Raw genomic sequence first — 22,981 nt, forward strand, 5'->3', positions numbered from 1 at the left:
CACACACACACACACACACACACACACAGAGCAAAAGACACTCACAAGGCAGGTAGACAGGTAGGCCTCACTGGGAGTGGTATGCGGTTCCCGGAGTGATAGTGTTACAGTCTGTGCATCCTGGACACATCCCCATTTTCCCTGCTCATCCAGCATTCAAATGCATCTTACAGATACTATCCGTTGCCCCTCATTACATCATCGGTTTAACCAAGTTAGAAGACTGGAGAGAAAAAGCTGTGTTGTCCGTTTCATTTTTGTTTGCTTGTTTTGAACTGGGACAGCAATGGCTTTGAGGAAGTCCGACAGCAAGGCAGCAGATGAGTTTTCCCATCTGCATAGAGACTGACTGATGAAGCTTTAATGGCAGGTGAATGTGAACTCAGGAAGCAGGAATAAGGAAAAACTGCAACTCAGTGATGACTGTAGGGTGGCCCTGCGCAGAAGCATTGCTCTACATATTACACACAAGATGAAGTGAAAGAATTGCAGTGTAACAGTGTTACTATTATCATCACAAAACCAAACTCAATAAGTTATATGTTCTTCGTCCAGTTAGAAAATAAATATCTGCTATACGCTTATATCCTTTTTTCTTACACATACGGGAAACTGTATTGCACCAATGCACAAGTGCAAGCTAACAATAGAGATTATCCTAAGCGTTTAAGATCTAGGTTAAACGTGGATATTTCAGTTCATGTTTACAACTATCAGGAGGCTGCATGTTCTTCCCACACTGCTCTCATAATGTCGGTCCTTACGGTTTTAGAAATATTCTTTGTAAAGCTTAAAAGCTTGTGGTTTCGCCATTTATCATCCTCCCAGTCCCAACCGCATCTTCCTCTAATGCACTGGAGACACCAGTCCACCGGAATGCACTTTAAATGGAAACCGAGTCGACCCGACCGCATCCCCGATAAGCTAATTCATTTTCTCGAGTTTCGTCAATTACAACTGTAGGGTCATTGTTGCTTGTAAGGCAGTTAAAACAACCCAAATAGCCTTGTTTACCAGCTCTAACACCACGAAATTGAGCCGAGGGTCAGATCTAGTGTTGCTGCTGCTGCTGCTGGTGCAGCTGCTAAAAGCGACGCGAAGGGAGAGAGAAATATATAGCCCCCCTGTGTTTTTTAAACAACAAACTGGTAGTGTGTACTTACCTTAACACAGCTGCCACCTCACCGGACAAATTCCCGAAACATGTCTAATAATCAGCCTTTTCCATATAAAACGAGTGAAGTCCTCGGACAGGCGCAGAAGTGACACACACCGTGAAGCTACGGCGGCTTCGGGAGCTACTGTGTGATGAAACCGTACACCTGTTTTCAACGCGCATGGATGTTGTGCCAACCCTGACTGAAGGCTACTCCCTCTCTCCCGGGGGGTCACTGGGCCTCGGACAGCAATGCGGTGAAAATAACCTGTCCCCTCTCCTTACACTCCAAGGAGAAGGCGGCACAATTAAGTTACCGCCTGCCTTTCTTTCTCGACTACATGCGCGAGCCGCGCCGCAGTCCCGACCCTAGCGACTCTGGAGAAGAGAAGCGGCGTCAGTCCAGAAATGGACCGGCTCTGCCTCCGTTTCCGTTTTTCGTTATTAGTGAATGATGTCTTGGCTTCGTTCGCAAAATGGCCTCTGTTATTTTCATTCAGCAACAGTCTACCGCGAGCTTCTCATTGGGTCTGCGTGTAGCCATGGCAACGCCCGCGGTTCAATCAGTGTTTGCAGAGGACACACACAGCACACAGCACACGGGAGGCCTGTGTACGGCTCACCAACAGGAAAGTGTCACTTTGCCTTCTATCTGCAGCAGAAACACACAATAGACTGACCTCAGATATGAGGCGGGGTGCTGACGGTTTGTTTTAATGGTTAGACCATGACAATAACACAGGCTAAGGCTCGAAGCCTAAATAGGAAATGATTCATAGATGTTTGCTAGGAATAACTTTGAAGCTGTGTTAAGATTTATATATTTGCTGTCCTGGTAGTATTTTGTCCTTCACCATGCTTGTAGGTTTAAATGAGTTCTTTTAGCTACCATGTCCCTACCGTGAGCTGTAGGTATTTGCTTCTAGACACATTTGTTTCTACTTTTTATTATTATTATTTGGCTACGAAATCTTTTAATTATCAGGAAATACTCTGCTGTGATAGTGTGGGTTTATTTGAGTGCTGACCATAAACTGTATATAAAAGATGCACATGTCCACTATGACATCATCTGGTCATAAGTTTGACATTTTGGCATGCACCATCTAGGTTTTTTGATGATCATATTTGGATATTAGTTTTGAGCTCTGTGTCATCAGCTAATGCTAGCTACCTGTTTTGCGGTTTGGAAAAGGCCTTGGAGGGGACTGGCGTCAGCTCTTGGGATGGGCAGATACACATGCACTTATGAGAAGTGAATAAATTGAAAAAGAGAGGGAGGGTGAGGAACAAAAATGAGAACAAACTCGTAGCTTGTAGTGCAGGGGGGGGTCATATATAGACAGAGAAGCAGAAGGGGAGTGTACGAGGTGTGGTCCTGCATTTGAAATTTAGATAAATTATCTAAGGTGAGATCTAGCAGAAAGCCAGCAGCTACAGATGCTCAAAGTGGCTACACTCGTCATGCATGACTTTAGGCTATAAAACAATTAAAACAGGTCAGTTTTAATTGTTTGATACGCTCACTGGCCAACGACTTGTCAGTCACATAATATAATCCTCCTCTCTGACACCAGACTTTACAAAATGGACTTAAGGTTTTTTTCATTATGCCCCAAAACACGCAACGCAAGTCAGTTTTTACAGAGGTAAAGGGAGAGTGCTGTTATCTCATAGACTTCTGTAGGATCTGAAGCCTTTTATGCAACTACAGGTGTCACCCCCTGGTGGCTGTTAGAAAAGAATGCATATTTAGGGCACTGCTGCATTGGCTTCACTTTTAAAGCTATGTGCATTTCCCCCAGCCCCATCCGAGCCCCTGCTCTGAGTTTAACTGTCTGTAACACACCCAACTATTAAATAATATATAAACTTGATCTACAATAGGCCTTTATAGCCAACAGAAGATATTCTTTATGCACATTTAATAATTTGTTTTTAATGTATCCAATGATAAATATCTATCTATCTATCTATCTATCTATCTATCTATCTATCTATCTATCTATCTATCTATCTATCTATCTATCTATCATCTAGTTTAATACCTCTCTGTTGTGGCTGGTCTATTTATCTATTTAGGTCTCAGTGTAACAGAGACATAAACTGCAGATGTGGTGTAACTCTAAAGTGAAAGTAAGCAGCTTATTGCTCATAAATTCTTAAAAACCTTTTGAGGGCCATTAGAGATGGTCTAGCGAGTTGATACAGAATCACACACAAAGCCAAAAATTTGAGTTGTTGTAATTTTCAAGTAATATGGAAATTATTGAAAAAATTATATGCAGGGTTTTCATCTTTAGATGATGCCAAATTTATGTTTAAACTATGTCTTGATTTGATTTTCAAGTGAGTTTCTTTACTATAGTGCACATTTCTAATACATTTTCACTGTTTAATGCTTCAGTAAGAGTGACTATTATTTGTGTCATCTTATAACTTCAGTCGCATTAACAGCATTTCATCAGCAGTGTTAAAGCTGAGGTGTTATGTTGCCGTTAACACATCCATGAAGAGCCCTTTCTTCTGTCAGCTTTAAAGCTGTACGAATTTAGAGCATTATTGATGGCTGACCTTTGTGAGGTGTCAGCAAGACCACATCTGTTAGTGTGTATGTGTGCATATGTGTTTCTGTGAGCGCGCGTGTATGCAGGCATCTGCTTGGTCTTTTATCACCAGCACTCATGTGCTGTAAAAGCAGCCCTTACTGTCTGCTACTGTGGTCAAGAGGGTTCCTTTTTATAGGTGATATGTTATCCGCTGGCATACTATCAGGCATGCATTCTTACTGGGCCAGGGAAGACGATGATGATACATTGTGTCTGGTATGCAGAGATCCACAGGAGGTACAGGTATAGACATACTGAGGGAAGAGGCTATGGACTTTGAAGATTCAAGTAATAGAAATGAAATAACTAGGCTAGAATGCCCACCTGGACTAAGCACTTGATTAGGTAGGTAGGTTTCAGCGAGTCTGTGTAAATTGTAGCCTCAGTTTCCTGTTCTTAGCTGACATGTGTTGGCGCTTTTAGGTTCAATGTGCTGTGTGCTCTGAGGTGCTCTGCATACCTTGGTAGTAACAAGTTGTTATTTTGACACAGTGTAGCCATTCTCATCTGAACCTCTGGGATCAACAAAAGCATTTTTTTCCAGCTCGGTGGATTTCTTTTTGCTCTTTCTCAGACCACTATCTATAAACCATAGAGATGGTTGTGTGAGAAAATCCCAGCAGATCAGCAGTTTCCGACGTAAGCCAGTGGCTTAACCAACCACACGACATTTAAAGTCACTTAAATCACCTTTCTTTAAAGCTTTGAGCTTCAACAGAACATCTTGACATGCTTGAATGGACCGAATTACTGCCATATGATTGGCTTTTTTGATATTTGGAGATGAACAGATGTACTCAAACAAAGTGGTCAATGAATATAATTGCAAGAATCCTTACCAGTCTCCACTGACGTTCAAGAATCATCCTCAGTGCAGGCGGCTCTCATAGTGCATCATTCATTTAGTAAAGTCCAAATACTGACATTAAATACAAGACACACTGAAGCTGGCCACAGCCAGGAGACAACACACTGTACGTCACACAGAGTATCCCTGTACCTAACCTTTAAACAACTGCAACTGTTTCATTTTCTCATGATTACAGCTACATCATTCTGTAGAACTCATTCTACATAAAATACATGAAAGTTCCCACATGACACCCTCATAATCTACTGATGTTTTTATACAATAACTTTATCATATTTTTATGAAGCTCTGCAAAATGACACTTTCATCATGGACACTCACTCTTTTTTCCTGCAATGTGCTGTTTGAGGTTTTTTTTGTAGCCCTAACATACAGTGTATACTAAAAGCACCCTCGGAGTCTCTCTCAGAATAGCCCACGGGACAAAGGACAGCAGGGTGGCACACTGATTTTGTGAGAAAATGACTCTTTTATCTGAACAGTGGCACTCTGTCACATCTTTCAGCCATTGCTATCCAAAGAGATCCACATTTGGAACAGCTGATACTGAGGTCCACTTGTCTGGCCAGTGTTAAAGAAGTGGTACAGAATGAGTGCATGGCGTATGAGTACAGGAGGACATTGTCTGGGGATGACATCATGCTACTTTCACTTCTATTCCTGACTTACTTTGATGTCTAAGAGCTGAGCAGGTGAAATGCCAAAGCAGATCTGTAAGAGGGCGATGATGTTGAAGTCTACGTCCTCTCTCTGTTTAGCAGAGTCATTAAAGACAGCTCAATTATTAAAGTAAATCTTTGACCCCCTAACTTCCATTTGCTCTTATTTATTTTACCCAGCATGACTGCAGTTAGTCAGATATCTATCTTAATCAAGCTAGCTGTTTCTACAGTGTTTTACTTGGTCAAGAGTCAGTTTCCACCTTACACAGAATAAAAAGGGGAAAAAATCTTTCCACCTCCCATCAATCATCCAGTGGATGGTGTAATTTACCATGAACCCAGCACTTTGGCTTCTGCCCTGCTCCTGTGCTGTAATCAGTCAGAAAGAGTGAACATTGCCCAGTGTAAAAGCCAGTGTCACTCATGACTCTTCAGTTTGAATAAAGTATTGCTCTTCCAGTTCTTTGACAGATGTTAAGGAAACGCTGATGCAGCAGAAAAAAAATGGTGGATGAGAGAAGTTCAGGAATACCAGAGAATTGAAATATAATAGCAATATAAAGGACTATAATATATAGTCCTCTATAATATAAAGGACTGTGAAGAGCTCAGAGGACGAGAGGGGAACCAGAGGTTGATGCCATAATAACAAAATTATAATTGATAGCATGTTGCTGCATGCAGAAATGTAATTGAATTAAATTATTCTGCAGACATGTGAAATGCTGAGCATAACCCACACACACTGTCATGTTTATTATATTTTGAATTAATTAAACAGATTACGCATTTCAGCCTTTTTCCTCGACCATAAATTCTCACCTAGGCTCACTCAGAGGCAGATTCTCAGACTCTTATTGCCATTTGGATGATAAAATCAATCATGACTCACTTTTTGTAGCATAGTGCTACAAAACCGCTGCTGACTCGGTTTTTGATATTTTGCAATTACCAGTAATCCAATAGTGCTGAAGATGTTTGGCACAGTCAGACTGGATGCAGAGGAAGAAGATGCAGGACTAAATTAATTTTCTGCAAGATTTCCCATGCACGTGTTTTCAGTATTGTAATAGAGCTCACAAATGAATTTGCTGACTCAGTGGCTTTAATAATCTATGTGTAGCTGTTTGGAAATGCTCCCGGCAGTGTCTTTGGTCTGCTTGCAGTGCTTGTGAAGTCTTCAAAAAGTCCACTAATCAATATGTCCTATAACAACAAAGGATAAAATGACTATGTGTATTGTGTAAATTGCCAAAGCTACAGATTATTAGGCCTGACTCTGCAGTACTATTGAGCTTTTTAGGCTAATTTCGCTAATTGTTTTGATGGTACTGTCCCCAGGTTCCACTCTCATAAACTCATCTTACAGGGAACTGTTTTCATTAAAATAAATGAATACAATAAAACAATACTGGACTTCACTAAAAACACAGAAGCCAAAGCAATCTCTATTTCTGAAGAAGCTGAGGTCTTTAAATATTTGTTGGATGATGCTCAGCATGTTTTGAGTCTGTGGTGTCCACGCGCAGCAGACTGAGGGTAGAGGGCATCAACAAAATGCTGCTGGCCCAGTAGGATCGTGGCTGTAGAGCTTGACTCTCTGATGTCGGTGTCAGAAAGGAGGATGCTGTCGAAGTTAAGCACAGTTTTGGATGCTTTACACCCTTTCCGTGGCATGTTGAACAGTCACAGCAGCATTTGCCTAAAAAGACTCCTTCCACCACAATGCAAAACAGAATGCCACAGGAAATCGTTCATTATGGACATCAAACTCTACAACACCTCCCTTTGACATCCTGGACTATTTTTTCACTTGCCATTTTTTGGATACGCTACCTTCCCAGCACCACAATTTAGAAAGACAAAGTTAGGTACTAGCTGTGTTTCCTTAAACTATGATTTAGCAACTATTGAGCAATCAGAGGCCAACAGAGGGTGTAGCTATATAATGAACACTGTAATTACCGCAACAGGGCACATGGATGCGTTTAAGATAACTACTAACTTCTGTCTATATCATTTCCTCTTCTAATTTGTGTCAAACTACATAGGGTGTCAAACTTAAAGCTGACATACAGAGATAACCTTTTAAAATGGAAAATAGTATGCTTTATAGAAGGAAATAGCCAAATATTGGACATGTTAGGCAATGTCATCAAGATATTAAAGATGTTATGTCTCTTTCACTCTGAATGCTGGTAAGTTTCTCATGTTGTAATAAACGTTTAAGGCAAATTAATGTTCAACTTTCATCCAATTTGAATAACCAAATTATCCTCACCCTTTAACCCATCATTATGGAAATCATTAAGTCCTCATAGGCCTATCTCTTTTTTTAGCCATGATAATACATGAATAGGCTCTTTAACACAGTTCTATTGAGTGAATCAGTGTTAGTCTGTTATTTAGTAGTTCCCACTGTGGTCCAGACTGAAATATCTGACTAAATATTGAACAGATGAGCCATTAAGTTTGGAAGACCTTTCCATGGTGTCCAGAGGATGAACTGAAATGACACTGGTGTTCCAGTGTCTAACATCTACCCCTCCTGAAAGGGTAGCAGTAAAGTGAATCATTATGTGTGTTTTGTCTAGTGCCTTCATATATGATAGGCCTGCAAAAATGAATGGCATTCCATCAGTGTCAGATGGATTATTACACTTAGTACTGTGTAATCACATGCATGTGTAATTGTTGTCTTGTCAGTGTTATGAAGACTGCAACACCATTAAATCTGATCTAACCTTGATACATTTGAAACCTTTGGAACCGCATCCACCTCTCTCCTTTTCCTTATCAGGGCATGAAAGGACGGCAGATCTTGTGCTGCTTACGCAACATAGCTACCTCTTCATGTTTCCCACGTGCATCTTCTAAGCGTAATTGCTGACAGACTCTCTGGAACACATTTCTAATACACCTCTCTACTCTTCACTGTGGGTAAGCCAGGCCTCTCCTGTGTGACTGCTGAGTGGATTGATAAGTGGTGCTGCGAAATGTGGCCGGTTGCTGATGCGAGCTTTGTGAATATGCCAGTTGGCAGAGCCGACGCAGAAATGAGAACCAACAAATACAAAAGCAAACTTGATAGATGTGGAGCTGGGTGGGGGACCCTGACAAAAAAAGAAGATAATGGACTATTAGCAAGTGCATTGAGAGAGTATGGAGAAGTAGAAAGTATGAAAAGTGACTGATAGTTAGAGGTGCTAGTCAAGAGGGGATGCCAGCTGGCTCATAGTTAGCCATTCCTCGCACATCTAAGTGTTTAGTGAGGATAGACACCCCTTCTCAGATCAGAGCCTGAGTGTTTGGAGAGTCTTTGGTTGATTTTGTAAATGATTAGCTTACATTGTAATCAGAGGCCAAGGATGGGGTCTTATTACAGTTCAATTTAAGAAATATTCAATATTTGATAAGTTAACACAACATCTCTACTACTAACTACTGACGGCGTAAACATTTCAAGTGTTTGCAAACTCTTTTAGCAACCTCTTTTATTTTACCATGTAAAATAGCAGAGTTTGGTCCATATTGACACGATAGCATCACGCTGTCGCTGCACATTTGTCTGCCGCACATTTGTCTGTCACACATTTGTCTGCCGCACTAATCCTGATTGAACATTTTAATCATAAATTTATTAAACCATTTTCACATTCTAACAGTGAGTAATTATTGTAATGCTCCTGACCAGCATTGGAAATGCTACCTGGGGATAGCAGAATCAGCAGCAACACCAGCTCTTTCCTTCATTTCCTTGCTAATGATCCTGTTAGTGGAAAGCAGTTATGAAAAAAAATCTGTCCTTGATTTATGGGAAGAGCTCTAAATCCTCCTCATAGATTTTCAGCTTCTTCTCAAGCCTGTAATTAAGTAATGGCTCGATTAATCCTGTCAAACCTGGGGGGAGCAGGGATATTTATTAGAAGCCAACAGGAGGAGATTAATACAGGTCAAACACATGATGGTGCTGGTAGACAAGTGTGCAGTCACAATCACGACAATGCACAGTTTGCAGTGGGATTCGAAAACTAGGCGACCAAACAAAATGTCTAAGTTCATTCAGGGACCAACAAGGGGATCCGAACAGTAGCAAAAGGGCAAAGCGTTTTGAGTATGAAAAAACAGTGCTTACTTTTAGTTTGCCTAAAAAGGGAGAACTGCAGACAGAACTGTCAGCAAATATTGACTATCTCGTTCATCAAAATACTTTTGCTCTCAATTTTCAGTGTCCTTCGTTCTGGTTCTGTTGCATTAGGAGTAAAGCAGTCTGTCCATTTTTTTTTTCCGGTGTGAGGAATGTGACCCCTGAAACTCCCTCTTCCTTCTTTGGTAACATTGCTGCTCTGCTACATCAAAAGAGACCTAAATCGCTAAATCAGTTTTGACCACATGACCCAGAAAAATATTTGTGTGTTTAGCCCAAAGGGGATGAACTTCACACAGCAGTGAATGAAAGTATTTTATTTAATTTATCAGCTGAAAATAATACATGTAGTAATTACTGCGTTGAGCCTAAATCGTTTTTTTCCATTGTTTTTCTGTTTTAGGACAATCTTCCCTGTTGGACATTGGTTATATTGTAATTACACATTAATTACATGAAAAATACTAAAGGAGGATCTGCAGGTGGCTGGACTTTACTATGCTCTTACATTAGAATTAAAAAGACTGAAAAAAATGTATTCTAAATATAATGCCCTATTTTTAACATAAAAGCAAACCACTGAATCTCAGCACTCACTCAGTCTGCTTGGCTCTTTAAATCAAGGCATTTAGTCCCATCTGCTAACCATAACAGGCAGGCTGGGTTGTTAAGACTGCCAAAGCTTAAGGTGTTGGAACAAAGCTGTGGCTGCCTTCTTTACTTTAAGGCTGGCGCTAGAAAGGTGTAATCTCTCTTTGAAAAGGCCACATGTCCGACAGCATTTATCACACAGCGAAAGCTCAGGTCTCAGCTCTTCACAGAAAGGCTCACAACCTTGGAAAACTTGGGTCGTGGGTCAGCTCGGGCACTGTTTGTGCTGTAGGCAAAAATAAAAATGTTTGCTGTAGATCGCGTCAAATGCTTTCTCAGGTCAGCCTGAAAAAGCTGCACACTATCTGTGAGTCTGCTTAGAAGGAACGCCACAGCCAATTTTTAATTCCTTAAAGCTGCTCTAATTTTTATTTTATTGTAACACAGAGTGATAAAGATGTGAAATTATCACATGACTGCCAGTTTACCTTCTCAACTACAGCCCTAAGACAAGTTCTACAAAATGTGTTTAACTACTGTTTCGACCTACAAGGTGTTCAGTACGTGGACAAACAAACCTCTGATGCTGACTCACTGCCCAGACAGCAGTAACTGCTGTTTGGTCTAAATGTGGCCCACATCTGCAGTTTTCTATGGGCCACTGAGAGAGATGACTCACTTTGACTCAGACAGAAGTTCCACCTTAAATGAGCCAGATGGAAGGTGTATTGCAAATTTTAGGCCACGCATAAAATAACAGAACATTTTCTAACACTGTAACTGAGGATAAGAACGAAAATCAGTAGAGATTAATTCAAATGTGAAAGAAAGAAAATTAGCAAAAGGAAAAGATTTCTAAAAACAAGAAGATGATTTCAGGTCCTTCCATGCATGCATATGTCTGGCATTTTATTCAAACTGTGCCTCTTACACACTGAATATCACTGAGCTGCACTGCACACTGCAAAGAGTTAAGAGTATGGTAGTAGATCCATGCTGCTGATTCCAATTCAGTATTGATGTCCTGTCACCCCTGGGGACCACTTCTAGTGAGAACAGACCCGAGTCAGCACTTAGTGAGCACTAGCCACTGATGAGAAACACTCACATGCAGTAATTATTTTGTTTATTCCTCCACAGCACTCTCTTTAGTCAAAATAAGGAAAAAACTGTTAAAAATCAGAGTTTCCATGTGCGTGCAAAAATTATCTGGCCACATCTCTGTCGTCTGACATCGGCTGCTCGTTTTCCTGCACTGAAGACAAAACAGCCGTTTCTGTGCAGGGTGACACATCATGCAGTCATCCGTGCTGAGCAGCTTTATTTTTTGGGTAACAGTATGCTGAATGCATATATTTGCACATTTCTGCTCACTAGCTTCTCAGCAGATGGCATAAATATGTGCATATATTTTGCTTGTGATTATTTGCCCCCCCCTCCCCTGCGCTTCCTTTAAGGTGTGTTCCTGTACAAGCTGTATGTCATGGGGCTGACAGCAGAGCTGGGAGTCTGACCTCCAAACATCATTGGTCAGCAAACTGGGGAGGGGGAGATATGCTGCAGTGTCTTTTTTTTTCTGCAGAGGGAACATGCTACAACATTGCTTCTACCGCCTGCACATCTCCTTGCATGTGCATTAGCCGTTCCCTTCTTCCCCATTCCTCTCTGCAAAAAATCTCTTCATTCCAGTTTTCCACTTCACCTATTGTGAGAATTTATCCCATCGCTGCTAAAAATGTCAGGCTAACAAAGACTTAAAGTAACACTGCTTGTCTTTTTTAAGTCCACACATGTCCACCAAACAATGGCAGTATGCTGCTATAAGACTACAACTCCCTATAACTACACGCACAATCATATTCTGGGAGCAAATAAATGGATGCATGTCCAAAGCACAGGTGTCACTCAGTCAGTGTGTAGTGAGGGTTTGGACACGCTGATGATGAAGATTTATTTGCGAATTAAAGCTGTTGATGTAATTACATAGCACAGGTTAACAACCGCTACAGCGAAGAGCCAAGAGGGCAAACTCACCTTTTGTGTTAGGGCATTCCAACACTCAATCTATAAATGAGGGAGAGGAGATTAACCCAAGCCGCACACATACTCCCACTGATGGAGCTGTTGCCTCCCACCAATTATCCCTTTTGCATGAGTGCATTCAATCACACGCGTACGCACAACACGCACTGGCCGCAATCTGGCAACAGTAAGTGAAATAAGTACAGTAATGCCTGGCACTCAGTCCACAGGTAAGTTGGGGTGTTTCTCCTTATTCTTAATCCCTCATTCCAGTGCCAAGTTGTTCCTCTTGGTCAGAATCAGATGGTTACCTGATGGTTACTTTTCTTCTCTTCGCGAGCTGTTCACAGTGCATCTCATGAGCTAGTTGGTGTTATGGCAGAGGCTCCTGTTCTCATCACAGCCCTTTCCACTCGAAGCGCCTTTGATCTCACTGCATTTGATTGCTCCTATTCCTGCCCCCCCCCCTGCTGAATACTTTCAATCTATTCTTCCTGCTTTTATTTATTGCATTACTAGCTTGACCTCCACCAGCACCACCACAGTGCTGACCATGCTAGCTGTCTTCAGTTTTTACAGGTCTTCAGCAATCCAGGAGTTGGCACAAAGCCCTGTAAGCTGCCTCAGCTTAAGCGGTGGGGTAAACCAATCAGTGGCCTCAGGTCTGTTCCAGGAAGTACCTGCTCTGCAGCACAATAATCTGAGGGGGGGATGAAGGAGAAAAGGGAGGTGACAGAATGGTGTGTTTACATATCTTCGGGTCTGACTACAGAGAGAAGAAGGCTTTTCTTTTTCCAAACTGAAGCAATGTAATGTTTCCTCCTTTTCATGCAACACAGCTGTCCTCATCCATAGCACTAATCCAGTTACTAGACAGAGTAAACATGCTGTGTTAAAATGTTGCTGCAGGGTCAGTGACCTTCCTTCATCCATCTCTGCATAATTAATCGATTAGCAGTGTGCAGGAGAGATGGAAAACGAAAAAGACAGGAAAAACCCTGACGCGGTCTGTGGAGTTTAAGAGATTTAAGATGTTAATCGCACGTTGCTATCTCCACATTTAAAAGATATTACTTATGTATGCAGTTCTATGATACTATAAATCCAGAAAGTGCACAGCTGCAGCTCTCTGAGGCTAAATGTTAACATGCTCACAGTGAAAATTCTTAAGATTGGTCAATTTTTTTCCTCTTTTTTTTCAGACCACAGTTAAAAAAACTAAATGATGGCTGAAAATACAGGAAAAATTATTTTTAAAGTTCAGTGGAAACGATTTCAGTAGCACTTCAGTGCAGGTTTGAACTACGACAGTGTTATATGGCAAAAGATGGGACATGCAACCCCTGCAGTATGATAATTGATGTTAAGATAATGAAAATGCTTTGGCTCAACTGGCACTTGTATCTTTATGCTTCCATAAAAAAAATAAAGGTTTTTATCTCAAGTGAAATTCAGTTTACACAATAATTGTCAGTCTAACATTATTGCTTTTAATTTATTTTTTTTAAATGTAACTTACACCAGCTGTAAGTAATTTCTGCTTTTCTATCACTGCTGACCTTTTAAAGGCCTGCCAGGGTGATTACCTTCAGATTTATAGGTATTTGGACTGCCTCGGTAATGCACTTAGCTGCAGCCTACAGCTGCAATGATAGTGACTTATACTTTAAAATGAAATTACCTGCACTGTACATCTCTGGTGGAAGTCATACATCTTTAACTCCCTGCATTAAATAATTATGGCAAACTGTCTGAGATTACTTGGATGAATTTGAACTAAAATAAATATAATCAGTGTCATAGGTTGCAAGAGTCAGGAGTGAAATAACATTGATGTTTCATTTATGTCCATAGTGTAGATTGCGTTCTGAACTGTGGTGTTCTGGGTCATACCAAAAGACCTTCTTATTATTCTATTTTCTAATAGAATAATAAGAAGAAAAGTTTATGTGGGGTCAGATAATATATTCAATTAAAGCACCCTGCAAAACAGAAACAAAGCCATAGATTTTTAACATATTATCCAGTATGTGTAATGCAATCTCCAACACAAAGATGCATACAAACTGTATAATACGGGCTCACTGACATTTGTTGTGTCATTCTGTTGAAAGACCTGTCACTATAAATAAGTGCTGTACCCTGAAAGAGGACTCACAGCGCCCACCAACAAACAGCACAGCATTACTTAAGCTCATGGTTTAATAGCAGTGTTTTACTGCCCTCCAGTGGTTACTAACACCAAGTTCAGATTTACAATAACAAGATTTCACTTCTCTGTCGTTCTGAATAAGGACATATCAGGTCATGTAATGAGATGTCAGTTTGTACGCTGCAGTGTTCCTGCAGGCCTCGGAACAATCAGGGAGAACTTGATACTCTGTGAATAAATGTAATAAAATTAAAGCAGAGAGAGAGAAACTGTAACATGTGCTTTCTGTACATTTGTTCAGGGTGTACTCTTAAATATAACTTAACAAAAACACAGTCTTAAATGACTGTGTTTATGCCTCTAAACAACACAGGTTGACCAAAGTGCTGTACATAGTAAAAAAGTAAAAAGCAGAACAAACACACACAAAGAATCACTCAAAAACTCAGTCACAATTAAAAGCTAAAGAGTAAAAATGCATTTTCAGATGGGTTTTAAAAATGTCGAGTGTTGGAGAGATCCTAATATGAAGAGGCAGACTGTTCCAAAGTTTGGGCACAGCAATCGCAAAGGCCCTAGCTTGTTTCTAGGGACAACTACATGCAACTTATTAGCTGACCTGAGAGTTCTATTTGGAGTATTTTTACTTAAAAGGTCTGAGAGGTATGACGGGGCTAACCAATCATAGCTAATTTAGAGACTTAAAAACAAGTAATAACATCTTAAAATCAATTCTACAACGTACTGGAAGCCAGTGTAAACGAGCCAAGACTGGACAGATATATTCATGTTTACGAGTGCCTGTCAAGAGTCGGGCAGCTGCATTCTGAACTAGCTGAAGATGAGAGAGCAGAGCCTGGCTGATACCAAAATAAAGAATATTACATGTATGAATGACCATGAGGGAGGCCATGTAGGAAAAGCTTTAAAACACAGTTAAAAGTTCAAAATTAAGTCCTACAGATTTTCCAAAGTTATGCAGTGGGTTGGATTGGACTCTTAGCAGAGCCAACTCTGGCACCCGGGCCTTGTGTTTGTGACCCCAAATCGAAACCTTATCAGGGTAAGGGAAACCATATCCCACAGGTGTGTGGTTCACTTGCTATAACAAGTGCTTAGCTATAAGATGCTATTCCTCTTAAAAGAGAAACAGCAGGGTTTTTTTTGGATAGTAAAAACCTCGTATTTATTCTGGTCCTGTCACTATAATAAGTGTGCGTTTTAGAGTACCACATATGAACTTTGGGCTACCTAAATGACATCTGACTAGTTTCATATCCTAAAAAAACTAACAAACTAACTAACTAAATAAATATAATGTAAAGTAACAAAATTTTTGTTTTAATATCTTATAACATAACAAACATAATTAACTATTAATTTAAAGGATGCCTAAAAGAAAAAAAGAGAGAAATAACTACAGCTGTCTGTTGTTTGAAAGTACCTGCACATATTTACGACACTTTTCCTACACCGCAGTGTATTTGCACAGGCGCATCTCAGTCGCTGTTTAACTCACCGCAGATGTTAAACATGTATAAAGAAACAGTTCCCGGTTTAATTTATGAAACCACCGACAAATGTTTCAGAAGGCACGAACATAACAGACGACCGGCTGGGTGTAATCTGACTCAACCTGTTTACACCACGCCTTCCTGAATCCTGTCTACGGTCTACACGCAAGTCCAAAAAAATATGTTCGGAAACTAGAGACGTTAAATCACCCGAAGTGTCTCTGGAGTGTAGGATATGATGCATATAAATTTTATGCAAACTTAATATCTCAATACTGTGGCTATCCGCCTGCGTGAAATGGTTAGCTCTCCAGTGGATACCCACCACCGAAGAAGAAGCGAAACCAGAGTTTCGTTTCCCCATAAGCGCCGCTGTGGCTGTGTGCATTCAGCGATAGAAGCTGTGCAGCTGCAAGGGGGAATCTTCTATCTGGGCTCTGACTGTCGAAGGTATTGTGCAATGTCCACATCTGGTAAGAAATCTTTATGGACTGCATTCAAAATATTAGTGTGCTTGTAACGTCAGCGTGGCAGCGCTGTAGTCACCCTGTAATTACGAGGCCGGATATTTTCGAAAGCTTTTAAAGTTACAGAACTGCGCAAAGGGCTGGATCCACCGCTCATCTCTTTATTTTTTGATAGGAAATAAGAAAAAGTTGCCGCGACTTATTGAAACATGAACGGAAATACAGTGGAAAAGGTAAAAACAACGAGCTTGACAGTGAATATTTGGTATGATCACCTTTACTTTAAACATAGCCTGAGATCTCTTAGGCAGCTTTCTTCTAATATCTTTAGGCAGTCTTCAGGAAAAGTTCTCCAGGCTTCTTGGAGGACATTCAGAGCTCTTCTTTGGATGTTGGCTGCCTTTTGTTCTGTTCTCTGTTGAGATGATCCCACACTGTTTCAGTAATATTGAGGTCTGGGCTCAGTGGAGGCCAATCCATGACTCATGATCTTTTATTGTTTATTTATCCATTCAGGTTTATCCAGTCTGTACTGCACGCAAAATGAGGGATGGTCCAAGACTTTTGCACAACAGTGTTTACTAGTTCTACAGTGTAGTGTCAGAATCGAAATTATTGGTACATTGTTTTTGTAATTTTCCCAGTATACTAAATATTATATTTTTGTATAAACAAATTGTGTAGAGTTATAATTGTTATTAATATAGTGGAAAGTAAAAAAAAAAAGAATAAGTAAGAAAAACATGTCTCAGTTCCACCCAGCTCCACAGAGGGCTTCTCAGCCTTTTCTTTAGTCTTACTGTCCCAGCAACAAATTTGAATGCAAATCCACCCTTCTCTCTTCTTTCAAGGTCTTTGAAATGATGTGCGCCCATCGTGCCCATCTCCTGTCATGGATCCTCGTCACGTGTTGTGTTTTGACGGGACCGTACCATTGCGATGCCTCTGAGAAGAAGACCTCCTGCTATGTGGAAGACGGCCGAGCTGACTGCAGTCGCCTCCGCCTCAGTGCGATCCCTTCAGACCTTCCCAGGAACATCACCAGCCTGGATGTGTCCCACAACATACTGAGAGGGATTACCCCGCTGTCACTAAGCCCGTACCCGGGCCTCCTACACCTCGACGCCGGTTACAACAGCATCACCAAGGTGGACGCGGGTTTGTGCCAAACACTGCCTCTGCTGCAGACGTTGAACCTGGAACACAATCAGGTGCATTTGCTGAAGACTGGAGATATGAGCCACTGCACCAGACTGACATCGTTGAACTTGGCTAGTAATAGACTAAAGCTGCAGGGAGAACCCTTCTCGTCACTGCAGGTACGGATGTGTCGAATCACTTAGATGGCTAATTATTGTTTGACTCGATTATATTTCAAGGCCAAAAACTGTACGTTTGCTCCTCATTATTAATATGACAGCCCTGTTTCAGTTAGTTTTCTTTTTATCATACAAATCATCAGTGATCAGTGTTTTGGGGATTTAGGTTAGGTTAGGTTATGGATTTAGGTTATACAGCCTGCTGCCCAAAGCTTGCTGCCATTTGTTTTATATCTACAGATGTGTTGGTATCCAAACAAATTAAATTTGGGGTAAAGAGTATGTGTGTGTGAGGAAATGTGGAGCTTCCTACTTCCTCTGAGAGAGATATTGAAATTTTGCCACATATAGCTTCAAAAATCAAGTCCCACAAATGTAAACGGAACAGGTTTGGCGTATAGCACGGAAAGGTCAAGTGTATTAATTTCAGTTCGATTTTCCGAACTTCCTATGATTAGCAGGAAGTGAAAGTTCCTGCATTTTTTTTTCCAGTCTTATTTGATGGCCTTCTTATATACACGTATATTCATCAACTTTTTCTAAACTAACTGTTACAGCAGTTGTTAGCTTTTGTTTCATCACGGATTCTGTCTTCCAATCATCTTTTCAGCTGGGATGCATCTGTTGCTCAGCATATTTCTTCCAAGCCACATATTTCATATGCGTGACTCACCCCCACCCCAACAAAGTCTGACAGTCTTTTTCCGCTTGCTTCAGCCAGTCTTCATTGTAGCCGTATTTCCTTTTTTTAATGGTTGTTTCCATTAAATTACAAAATCTGCACCACTTATATCTTTGTGGTGACTTGTAGTTCTCTCAGTTTTGCATGCATCTGCAACAAAAGACGTGGACATGGTAACCTGCACTTGATGTGTCCTGGTTTCTTCACAGCCACTAGATAAAAAAGCCAGACTTTTTGACAAAAAAAGCATCCGCCTTGTAGTGTTAACTTTGGGAAACTAGAGCCAGTGAAAAATGTGGGACGCTTTCTTTATGATTGGAACTATGGTGGTGTTGGGGGGGTTATCCCCCCGTACAGTGCAGTCAGTCCCTAGAGAGTGGGAAACCTGATCAGCCTATGAGAGTGCTGCAGATATTCTCATGCATTAATGCTAACCCACACTTCTGTGCAAAAATTTGCACAATGTCAGAAGAACCCTTTGGAGTTCCTCTGCCATTCTTTAATTTGTACTTAATGGAAATAAATGCAAGTAAGAACAGTTAAAACCTAATAACTATGGACTGTCCTGCAAAAGTAATACACGAGTAACGTAAATTCCACCTACCACCAAAAATAAAATAAAATAAAATAAAACAATAATAACAAAAAACAAAGAGCCGAGGAATTTAATATGAAATGGATGGATGGTGCATATGTGAGCTGTCTTTGTAGAGAGATGGAGCAAACTATCCTGTGACCTGAGAGAAGTGCTGCTTATGAAATTATGTCTGACATATGGTGTGGATCAATTGTTTGCCTCTTGTGCACAGCATTAAATAACCCTTCTTCTTGTCTCCCTCTTCTTTAATAATCCACAGAACCTAACCTTTCTAGATGTTTCCAAAAACAAACTGCAGTCACCCAAGCTCGGCTCCCAGCCTCAGCTGCCCAGCCTGGTGAACTTCAGCCTGGCATTCAATGACTTCACCACTCTGAAGAAAGATGACTTTTCATTTCTTGACCATTCATCCTCTCTGCAAGTCCTCAACCTGTCATCTGTGTTTTTAAAAACAGTAAGAAACTTGTTTAATCCAGAAATGGGAAATGAAATTCCATCAAAATCGGAACTGGCAGTAGAAAGTAGAGTTACTGTAGCACATTCCTTTCGGTTGTCTGTTTTGTTTCCTTTTTCCGTCTCACTAAAAAAATCTCTGTGATTGTTTGTTTGCAGTTGGAGCCCGGCTGCTTTCAGCCCATTTCAGGCCTGCGCACTTTAATCATGGATGGGGGCAACTTGGGAACTCTGATGGTTTCCAAACTGTGCTCAGAGTTGTCTGGGACAGCCATCGATGCTCTCTCTCTTCGGAAAATGAGTCTGGTCATGGTCACAAACAAAACCTTTACAGGACTGCAGAAGACAAATCTAACCTTCTTGGATCTGTCCAGTAATGGCATGGGTAAAATTGAAGATGGCTCATTTCAGTGGCTATCTAAACTTCAGACTCTAAATTTGTCGCATAATAACATCAAGCACCTAACCAACGGGACATTTCAGGGGCTCAATAGATTGAAAAAGCTGGCACTTACCGAAGCACTGGTGAAAGGTCGTACCTCTTCCCCAGTTATCGATGATTTTGCTTTCCAGCCATTAGGCATGCTAGAGAGTTTGATGTTACAGAGGACTGCAATCCGGGAAATCGGAGAGCACACCTTTGCAGGCTTAAAAAGTCTTAAAAAACTTGACATAAGCTGGATTAGCTGTCCGTCACTCCGAAACATCACCAACAAGACCTTAGCATCTCTTGCAGATTCACCAGTCAGATGGCTAAATCTCATAAATACAAATATAGCGCAGATCAATCCCGGAAGCTTCTCTGTTTTGCGAAACCTCACCGTTCTTCTTCTAGATTACAACCATATCAAGCAAACTTTGACAGGCAGAGAATTCGAAGGCCTAGATCAGGTTCAGGAGATGCACATGAGCAATAACTTCCAGTCAATTGACCTAAGCTCCAGTTCCTTTGTTAATGTGCCCAACCTTAGAGTCCTGACTTTGGGGAGAAGTCTTAAAGTTTTAGCCCTAAACCTAGATCACTCTCCATTCAAACCCCTGACCAACCTCTCTGTCTTGGATCTCAGCAACAACAATGTTGCTAACATCAAAGACAATCTGCTAGAGGGGCTTGTAAACCTAAAGGTGTTGAAACTCCAGCACAACAACTTGGCCCGACTGTGGAAGAGTGCAAACCTTGGTGGGCCGGTGTTGTTTCTCAAAGATGCGCAGAGGTTGGAATCCTTACAGATGGATTATAATGGACTTGATGAGATCCCACTGAAGGCTTTGAAAGGTTTGACTCACCTCAGGGAACTAAGCCTTAGCAACAATCTCATAAATAATCTCAAGGACTCTGTTTTCGATGACCTGAAGTCGCTGCAGGTATTACGTTTTGAGAAGAACTTGATCACAAGCGTGAGACCTGAAGTGTTTCGTACTCCCATGAGCAACCTCACCCAGCTTATCATGGGCAGAAATCCGTTCGACTGCACATGCGAGAGCATCCTGTGGTTCGTGACGTGGTTGAATACCACAAATACGACAAGTGTGCCAAATGTCAGGGACGAGTATGTGTGCAACACTCCACGAGCTTACTTTAACCACTCCATCATGGATTTCGACCCCCTTTCTTGCAAAGACATGACCCCATTTCAGACTCTTTACATAGTGAGCAGCACAGCCGTCATCTTGCTAATTGTAACCGCACTCACTGTGCGGTTTCATGGCTGGAGGATCCACTTTTACTGGAACATAATGATCAATCGCACATTAGGATTCAGTGATGCCAAAGTTGACGAAGGCAGAGAATATGAGTACAACGCTTATGTCATACATGCGGAGGAAGACTCCAATTGGGTGGAGAGGAGGTTGGTCCCTTTAGAGAATGAAAAGTGCCAGTTTTGTTTAGACGATCGAGATTCAGTCGCTGGCATGTTACAGGTGGAATCCATTGTGACAAATATGAAAAAGTCCAGAAAAATCATGTTTGTCGTCACCGAAAGTCTCCTCAAAGATCCCTGGTGTAGACGGTAAATCAAACATACACTAGATTATGCTTTATTGTAACTTTATGTATCAGGTGAAAGCTAAGTACAAGAAAAAATGGTGATGTGCAAGGCAGTTTTATCAAATTGTCCTTCCTTTGATTTAAAATCAGTACACTTACTCTTTTCATATAGTGTTTTTAAAACAATAGTAGTTCATGTCAAGCAATATGTAGAACTTGTCCCTATTCACCTGTAAATTTAAGGTCTCTGAATTGCTTGTTTTTTTACATGTTCACACACTAACTCTATAATTTTGAGATCAAACAGTCATTTATTTATTGCAAAAGTTGCAAAATTATCTTAGTCGGATAATATTGTTTAATAGCACAATGTGTTCTCTGTCTTGTCACCAGATTTAAAGTCTATCATGCACTTCAACAAGTCATCGAAGAAAGCAGGGACTCAGTCATCCTGGTCTTTCTTCAGGATGTGCACGACCACAAGTTGTTTCACTCACTCTTCCTCCGCAGAGGCATGTTACGTCCACGTTGCATTCTGGACTGGCCTGTCCATAAGGAAAGGATACCAGCATTTCATCAGAAGCTTCTCATTGCGCTCGGCTTGACTAATCAACTGAAGGACTGACTGTTTATCCTTGATAATCATGACAGATTTCATTCTTGATTCTTTCCACAATAAAGACAGGATTTGAAGACCTCAAGTCTATTCTTAATGATGAGTTTCACAACTCAGTGTATATCAGTAATGATGTATACAGCCAGAGACCACCTTCACTTAATTTTAATGCACACTCAGTGATTTTATTCTACAAGCAGCTTAAAATATGACAGAAATCATTCCGTTTGGAAAAGAGCCTCAGGGGTTATTCCGAGTAGGCTTTAAAGGGTAAAAGAGTTAACATTAACTAGTGTTTGTATGTTAATTCCAATTTCTGATTGTGTTGCCTTTTGTATAAACATTGCACTATACTGCAAGAGTTGTATTTTTGCATAATAAATGCAATAAAACCGCATAAATATTTTAAATAAAAATATTAAACGTTTTATTAATAATATTAAAATCGTGGGATTCACACATTTATTGCTTGCTCATTCGTCACATCCTCTTTTATTGTTGTTTCCAGTCTAGTCCTATTTTATATTGTATGCCATTGAAGAGGGTAATATGGAAAAAACAAACAAAAAAGAAGAAGTTGACATCTGACATCTAGTGGCTAAAGCTCAGTATTACATTTTGTACTAAGGAGTCAAAAGCAAGCCACGACGCTGTTTTAATTTACAGTATATTTCCAGCGACTCAGGCAGTATTTTTAAGGTGCACTGTCTTTACCTGAAAACAAATCACATTCCCACAGAGGTTCAGTCTTTCTTGGGAGGGTTTATCTAAGAATTCATCACTTAGACACACGATATTATTAAAAGACTGCGTGAGTCAAGGCCACTACTAAATTAGCAAAATCTCCAGTTTAAATGGACTGAGGAAAAGTTAAAAACTCTCCTGTCATAAAATCTGTAGTCCGGATTTTCAAATCCTTTTTGGAAACTTCGGGCACCACGTTGTCAAAACAGAGACCTTCCTTCCTTGTTATCAGCTCACAGTTCAAAAGCCAGCATCTGGGAAGATATGAGTGCTTATTAATGCTGATGGGAAGAATACATTGTTCATCTATTAGCATTAACATTAAGGAGAATGTCAGACCACATATTTTAAAGCAGGGCTCTCAAGTAAAGGAGTGTGGGTGCTTACA

At 40.7% G+C, this 22,981-nt stretch overlaps 2 protein-coding genes across 14 annotated transcripts in view; one reads left to right on the forward strand and one right to left on the reverse strand.

The window, feature by feature from the left end:
• Positions 1-12,649, reverse strand: part of sorbs2a (sorbin and SH3 domain containing 2a) — a 61,035-nt gene extending 48,386 nt beyond the window's left edge. For 4 of the 12 annotated variants that reach the window (XM_063475984.1, XM_063475986.1, XM_063475990.1 and 1 more), the window contains exon 1: positions 1,164-1,756. The gene's annotated coding sequence lies outside the window, so the exon portion shown is untranslated. Of the gene's footprint in view, positions 1-1,163; positions 1,758-12,070; positions 12,334-12,369 lie in introns of those variants that run through there. The other 8 variants (XM_063475989.1, XM_063475987.1, XM_063475980.1 and 5 more) reach the window with 7 other exon arrangements.
• A 3,061-nt stretch (positions 12,650-15,710) lies between these two features.
• Positions 15,711-22,240, forward strand: tlr3 (toll-like receptor 3). 2 transcript variants are annotated; one of them, XM_063475993.1, is made up of 5 exons: positions 15,711-16,197; positions 17,043-17,510; positions 19,050-19,244; positions 19,403-21,255; positions 21,627-22,240. In XM_063475993.1, exons 2-5 carry the CDS (start codon positions 17,052-17,054, stop codon positions 21,856-21,858), a joined length of 2,739 nt encoding a protein of 912 aa, XP_063332063.1. In that variant the 5' UTR covers positions 15,711-16,197; positions 17,043-17,051; the 3' UTR covers positions 21,859-22,240. The 2 variants fall into 2 exon arrangements, with proteins under 2 accessions (XP_063332063.1, XP_063332064.1); XM_063475994.1 differs by having other exon boundaries at positions 15,711-16,174.
• Positions 22,241-22,981: the final 741 nt, after the last annotated feature.

Source organism: Pelmatolapia mariae, linkage group LG6 (genome assembly GCF_036321145.2).
Source record: "Pelmatolapia mariae isolate MD_Pm_ZW linkage group LG6, Pm_UMD_F_2, whole genome shotgun sequence".
Lineage (NCBI taxonomy): Eukaryota > Metazoa > Chordata > Actinopteri > Cichliformes > Cichlidae > Pelmatolapia > Pelmatolapia mariae.

Coding starts and splice junctions, on each gene's coding strand:
- tlr3 (XM_063475993.1), top strand. CDS start 17,052: ATGATGTGCGCCCATCGTGCCCATCTCCTGTCATGGATCCTCGTCACG. Junction 19,245..19,402: donor CATCTGTGTTTTTAAAAACA/GTAAGAAACTTG, acceptor GTTTGTTTGCAG/TTGGAGCCCGGCTGCTTTCA. Junction 21,256..21,626: donor AAAGATCCCTGGTGTAGACG/GTAAATCAAACA, acceptor TCTTGTCACCAG/ATTTAAAGTCTATCATGCAC.